The following is a 7,430-nucleotide window of genomic DNA, read 5'->3' as shown; positions in this document are numbered from 1 at the left end:
GTTGCTGACCAGTACTGATGTTAGATTTTCTAGCAGTGGGCAAAGGTGCTGCCTGAGTCAATCACCGTGATTAGTTTGTTTGAGCACTCGGGAATGCAACAAAAATCATGGAGGGCACCTTAACCAATACTATTTTAGAGCATCTCCAAGAGATCTTGTATTTTGAGTGAGTTTTCTAAAAAAAGAAAAGGAAGATAAAAAATCTCTATCCAATAGAAACTCTATCTACCTCGTCTTCTATCCTCGTTTTCTATTCAGGGGTGCCGCTAGGCATCTTTGTCTAGCGCTAAGCGCTAGCCATTTCTTTTTGGATTTTGGAGAAACTGTTGGATTCCATCCCTTTTTTGCTAGATATTTTATTTTACATAATAGCTATATTAGGATTTTAGCTATTCATAGATACAAGAGCTCTTGGAGATGCTCTTATTCCTTTTCTCTCGTTGATATTGTCACTCGGTCATGGAAAACACGATCCTGTCCTCAATAATTAAGTACATAGTATGAATTTTATGGAATAAACTATTAAATTAAAATATTTGTAAGCATACTGTTAATCAGGAAAAATATATTTATCCATTTAGTTTGTTGCTTTACAGTATAACTGCACATTGTAAATATATTTTCAAGTTACATTAGAGAACAAGATATACTATAATCTTTCCATTAGCTTCCTCAAGCACAGGCCTCCAACCAAACGGATCTTCCAATTTGCCTGGCCAGGCAGATTTCATCAACTTTTTAGGCAACTCCCAGGCAGCACATTTTGCCAGGCAAGCAGTCACCCACGACTCCAACCAAACATGCTCTTAATGTATGGAATAATTGCGAGTTTGACAAGGAGATTTGGAAATTCGAATTCAGTTCAAAATTTAGATATAAATGTTTACCACCAGTCCACCAAAAAATTAACTCAGATAATATCTCTGAGGTATGAATAGATATCACGCCATCCACGAGGTAGCAATAGCATCAGTACTTTGGCTTGCTTCCTATCTCACGGCTTCCTTCCTACCGTTCCACCTTTAGAACAGAATAAACTCCGTTAACATGCAGAAGCCACTGTTGCGTCCCGTCCAACACCAAGCAACGAATATATGGAAGGCCCAGGCCGAGGCGCCATGCTATATATACACGCCTCCCTTCCAAATTGTATTATATTGCATTCCCTCAGTCTTAGAATAACAAATAGTACTGGACGCACGCGCGAACAAATGAGGATGCTAAGAAATCCTCATGGTGGTGTGGTGGGTACCAACCTGAATCATCTCGAAAGGTAACATGCAAGATCCATAACTAAACCCTTGTTTTAGCTACTCGGTTCATCCTGAAATGTAAGGTATTTTAGTTTATCCTAAGTCAAACTGTTCTAAGTTTGATCAAGTTTATAGAAAAGAGTAACAATATTTTGAATATCAAATAGGAATAATTAGATCCATTATGAAATATATTTTAATAATTTACTTATCTGATGTGTTAGATGCTGATATTCTTCTCTATAAATTTGGTCAAACTTAGACTACATTAACTTAGGACAAAGTAAAATGTCTTACATTTTAGGATGGATGGAGTATATGTTTAACATAGAATTCGGTATCCTCATCATTTCCTCTATACATTTATACATGGCGTACGTGATGGTACATCATACATAAGTTAGTATTTCTGTATAAACAGTAAAAATAGGTAATTTAAAACCATAATGTTGGTACACTAGGATATTTTTTAATGTCACATCTAGGTAATTCAGATATAGATTAATGGTTGCTTTATATTATTTTTATAATGACAAAAGAGGGTAATTGAGATTCAATTTTAGGGGGTATAGTAGTTCATGTTATTTGTTATAATGGCATAGTGGATAATTTATATAAAAATTAGACGGTTACTTAAATATTGTCCATAAATAGCAGATGTGGGTAATTCAGATATAGATTTAGGGGTTTACTTTAGATTATTTTCACAATGGTATAGGTCGGTAATTTTTTGAGAAACAAAATAATTAACAGATCTAATGACTATCAGATTGATATTCAGATGTTTTTGATTTTTGTGAGAATTTATAGGGTTTATCTTTTCGCCTAACGTATCTCGTGAGGATTAACGTGGGGACTCCAGAAGGAGCCTCCAATTAGTAAATAGTAAGATAACAAGATCGGATAGATGATTAGACTTGAATATCCTATCAAATCTCTGACCTATGTGTTCCGCTCTGGTGCATCAGGTGGAGAGGGCATACGGTGGGACAATTCTGGAATGATTGGGAGATGCACATTTTGGTGCTTGTGAGCTTTGCCTTGCAAGTGTTCATGTTCTTGTTCGCGTTTATTAGGAAGCGTAACACCGCCCGTGTTCAGAGCGTGCTCCTATGGCTTGCCTATGTGTCGGCTGACGCCATCGCTATATTTGTCCTTGGGAGATTCTCCCTCCACATCAATGGCACGCACCATCGGCTCACGCTCTTCTGGGCGCCCTTCATGCTCCTGCACCTTGGCGGGCAGGAGACGATCACAGCCTTCTCCATGGAGGACAACATGCTGTGGAAACGGCACCTTCTTACCCTGGTCACCCAGGTGGGGATGGCTGCTTATGTGGTTGGCAAGCAACGGCAGGGAGAAAAGCAGCTGCTGGCTCCCATGGTGCTCGTGTTCTTCTCAGGCACCCTCAAGTATGCCGAGAGAACATGCGCCCTCATGCGCGCTGCCAAAGCTTGCAGTGATGGCAGGGTGCTGCAGGATTCTGCTTGGTCATCTAATACCACTAATCATCACTATATCGATTCCTGGTTGAAGGGCCACACTGGAGTAAATGAGGTAACATACAAGGGAATGGTATCTGAAGCCCTAGACTACTTCGACTTATGCTTGGCTTTCTTGATGGGCATGGCATCGATGCGACCTAGGCCTCCAGAATATTCCTTGACGGCAAGTAGTGTCTTGCGGTCTGAGAAAGACAGAACCCATGTTTGTTACAAGCTAACTGAGATCCAGCTCTCGCTTGTCTATGACTACTTGTACACCAAGTTTGGGTCACGTTTCATGCACCTTCTCCAGCTTGTCACATTCAGCTCCACCTTTACAGCCCTGGTGCTGTTTGCTCGGGCTCATCATCATCACAAGGGTCCCTTCCACGACGACGACAACAGAGCCGACGTTATTGTGTCCTACATCCTGCTCATTGGCGCTGTCATTCTGGACGTACTCTCCATCTTCTTTGCAGTCTCTTCATACTACTGGTGTTGGGAAACCTTGTTCAGTTTACTCCATCCAGAGAGCAGGCAGCAATGGTCGGGAAAGCTGGCACAGGAAAGCTTCATCGGCCCATGTATTAAAAGGAAGCGAGCAATTGATCGGGGTGTAGTGCGATACCTCATGTATTTGGTCTTGGTCCGCGTCAAGGGCGACACCGTCGCGCACGTCGGCGTCTCTGATGAGCTGAAGAAGCTCCTCCTTGGTAAGCTGGTAGATGTAGCAGGGAGAACAAGCCGAGACAACGTGTGGGACTGCAGCAAGTTCACCGGCCAATGGGCGAAGTTGGAGCTACGGAGCAAACGCCAGGGTCGGTCGTCGTCGGCGGCGACTCTTTGGAACCTGCTCAGCGAAAGCGCTGAGCGTCCCGGCTTCATGTCCACTGTCCTTGCTTGGCATGTAGCCACGGAGATGTGCTTCTACCATGACGAGGGCACCAGCAGGCAATCTCCAATACTATGCAGAGAGCTGTCCAATTACATCATGTACCTCACTTCCAAGCATGGCATCATATCCGGCGGTGAAGGGCTCCTCCTGCTCGACAATGCTCGGAATCTAATCTCCGACTTCCTGGTAGCCTACAAGAAGGATGACCTAGATCTAGACGACCCAAGTGGCGCTATCACAAAGATAATTACTGAAAATGCACATAAACTGCAAGGGGATGAATCGACTCAGCGACCTGGTGTCCTGCAGTCTCCTCAGCCTGCCCTAGTTCTTGCTTTCCGACTCCAAGAGGAGCTGATGAAGATGAGCGAAGCGAGCGATCGATGGGGGGTCATCGCAAATGTCTGGATGGAGATGGTTTGCTACATGGCGCTTCACTGTGAGGCTGCCTTCCACGCCCAGCGTCTAAGCACTGGCGGGGAGTTCCTCACTCATGTCAACGTTCTCATCTATGATCTAGGCCTCCCGTATTCAACGTATTTCTCTGAAGCGGATGAAGAAAGCCACCAGACTCATGCATGTATATATTCGAGTGATGAGCAACTTAACAGCGAATAAATTTATGTATATATATGTATGTCTGTACTTAATTATACATGTATGTATGTGTGTATTTATGTATGTATGCGCATGGCTTGGTACACTACGGGAAACGGCAGGATTGCCGTGTGCCGTGTGAGTTATATGATAAAAGATATATGTCTGTACCAACGTAGGTCCTCAAAAACCATGAGTAAAAAATTACCAATACTCACGATAGAAAAAGCCCGATCGTCGATTTGTACAAAATTTGTCATTTTCGTATGTCACAAAATGAGTTTAATTTTGGACAAGAATTACTTTTAGTTTTATACTACTCCCTCCGTTCCAAATCATAGGTCATTTTGACAAATCTAAATATATAATTTTTACCATGCACATGGTAAAAATTATGTATCTAGATTTGTCAAAACGACCTACAATTTAGAACAGAGAGAGTAGAAAATTGCGCGGCATTGCCATGCCATGTGGCTCGCTGTGGTGCCCTTTGGGTTTTGTTGTCACAAAATGTGCATAGACTACAATCATGTAAGACGAGCTCTTATCGTACAAGTTTTGCCCTATCGCAAGTCTTGCCAACTATGTCATGGACCCGAAAGCCACTTGCCAACTACGATACCGAGACCAAAGGCGTCGGTCTAGGACACCGGGTATTTTAACCGGTGCCTAAGGCGGCCTTGGGTGCTGGTTGGAAAGACCAGCCAGTGCCAAATGTGCCGCCAAGCTGGCGGCTCCTTTGGTACCGGTTGATCTTTCCAACTGGTACGAAAAGATTTTCCTCATTTTTCTCAAATCTCATTTTACTTAATTTGTTTATTCTTTCAGAACTGCTACGCGTACCCGAGCTCTACACTACTATACATCCATTGATCGTGTTCATGTCAAAATAATGTATGAAAATAACTAAAAGTCAAAGGCAATCATATAATTTAATTATTTAGCTATAATAATATATTTACAAATATACAAATAATACAACATCACGTTTACCAATATTTACAAATATACAAGTTAGAAGAGACTTGAAAGACTGGAGTATACCTAGAGATTTGTCTTTGGATAGGAGTGCTTGGATTCACGTGACAGAACCATGAATAATGGTCTTTGTTGGGTTTCAACTCTAACCTACCCCAACTTGCTTGGGATTAAAAGGCTTTGTTGATGTATACAAGTCATGTTTATATTGCAAAGTACTAGGCCCCTCACGATGCGGATTGTCGTCTATTGATGTGACCATCGTGATAGAACTTGCCTCTAGGATCCAGGATCTCCCTCATAATGAATCCTGCATGCTGCTCGCACATGGCATTAATCCGATCGACATTGTAAACTTCATCAAAGATTTGACTCATCTATCATTTTGGGAAAAAAGATCGATATATTAATTCATCGTGTTAGTATAATTAGGAAAATGTAGCTGTGAACGGTACGTACTTACTCTTTGATCCTCTGCAGTAGCCCCCCCCCCCCGCATGGAGTTAGACCGTGCATGAACTCGCATATGTAGTACCCACACCAATCAGTTCCTTATTTTTGTCTCGCACACTGTAGGAGAAATAAATTAGTTATTCAATATTTGTGTATGCCTGTACAAAACAATTGAGATTACTTAGAAAAATATTCGCGGCCCAACAAACTGGAAAATCCGTTCAATTCCTCCTTCCATTGACCGGCTCCTTTGTTCTTTTTCACAAAATTTTTCCACACCCAACGCTTAAAATTAAGTTTGATGTTAAATAATTATTATAAACAGAAAAAAGATTTGATTGTGCAAACTGAACTTACCTATTCAATGGGTCTATAAAGTGTTGGATTCCGTCCTTTGGGCACCTCATAGAGTCGAACACTACAAGATTTCCGCTCTCCATACAAAGTACGAGCAAAATTCAATGATAACTGCAGATAATACAAGCATATATACATGCATTAGACTTAGCATTTATTTAGAAATATGAAAGTGGTACGAGTCATCCAAGACTTACCCATAGGCGTAGGGTATCATTATATAGGATTTGTAATGTTGCTTAATCAGGAAATTATACATGTTTTGACACGTCTCCATGTACTTTTCCTTAAGAACTTCCTAGTTGACTAGCAAGGGATTCATGAAGCCCACCTGATGCTGCCATCCTTCTTTTTGACATCTTTAAAGCTCCATACTGAATGATAAAATACAAATTATATAGTGCACAAAGATACTTACGTTGCTGGTTAACAAAAAGTATTGATCTAGAGATAAGTGATACTTACAGAACCCAAATGATGATGATAGAGACGTTGAGGGCTTGTCGACGGTATATTGCATGTATAACTTTGAAGTCCACTCAGAAGTCGTCCTTCCTGCAGAAGAAATCCTGGTCGCAATACTTAACTCCAAACATATTCATTTCATCGTACGACATCCGCAGGTACCATTTATGTAAATTGTACATCTGCGGACCTAGACCGATCTCCTCCTCCTCAATGACAAAAGGTTTCCCAAGCTCGTATAGAACATCAACAACTTGAGTGACTGGCGTTCTCCCCGCAGTCAGCTCAAGCGTTAATCCTATTTCAAGAAGAAATTCCACCTCGTGTTGGTGTGGCTCCCTCGGCACCTGGAGGGGCTCGAGTTCTTTTTGTTGTGTGACTAGCTGAGGAACGGTCTTTCCATATTTCTTATTTCTCTACTGGTGGGCCTTTATCAGCGTCCGGTCGTAGTTCGAGGGTAGTTTTTTCGGTGGTAGTGGGTTGTTCAGGCATTCGTAAACCTTTTCTGCTACTTTTGGATCTACTGATACTCTCTTCTCTAGGACTTTTGGTTTAAAATGGCCTTTCACCTGGCGATCCACTTCCTCCTTCATTTCCTCGGCAGTCATCTCATTTGCTAATTTCTTCTAAGGGCCTATTTTCTTTTCAACCCTTTTCTGCTTCTTGTTTGTGGGTCCAGCCGGTGGGAGGGATGATTTCTTTTTCTTTCCTTTTTCTAGTGCTGGAGGAGTTGGAGTACTCCTGGCCCTTTGCCCAAGCAGAGACGGTGCTGAGGGAGGTTGCTGTTGGCGCCTACCAACGTCACCAGCGATGACGCCCGCAGACGCCAATTTGGGGTGGCAGTATTTCATGAACCACAAATAAATCCACAAGCGTACGGAATACCGCTGTAGCATTTTACCTGGGAGTATACCGGAGTGTCATTTATATTCTGCAGGGAAGGCGGTG

The 7,430-nt window shown here is 42.1% G+C and overlaps 1 protein-coding gene across 1 annotated transcript; it reads left to right on the top strand.

The window, feature by feature from the left end:
* Positions 1-1,177: 1,177 nt before the first annotated feature.
* LOC120706877 lies at positions 1,178-4,271 on the top strand. The gene is made up of 2 exons (XM_039991624.1): positions 1,178-1,273; positions 2,222-4,271. Exons 1-2 carry the CDS (start codon positions 1,212-1,214, stop codon positions 4,248-4,250), a joined length of 2,091 nt encoding a protein of 696 aa, XP_039847558.1. The 5' UTR covers positions 1,178-1,211; the 3' UTR covers positions 4,251-4,271.
* The last annotated feature ends 3,159 nt before the right edge of the window (positions 4,272-7,430 follow it).

This window comes from Panicum virgatum, chromosome 5K (genome assembly GCF_016808335.1).
Source record: "Panicum virgatum strain AP13 chromosome 5K, P.virgatum_v5, whole genome shotgun sequence".
Taxonomy (NCBI): Eukaryota; Viridiplantae; Streptophyta; class Magnoliopsida; order Poales; family Poaceae; genus Panicum; species Panicum virgatum.
This window is presented reverse-complemented; position numbering and strand designations above follow the sequence as displayed.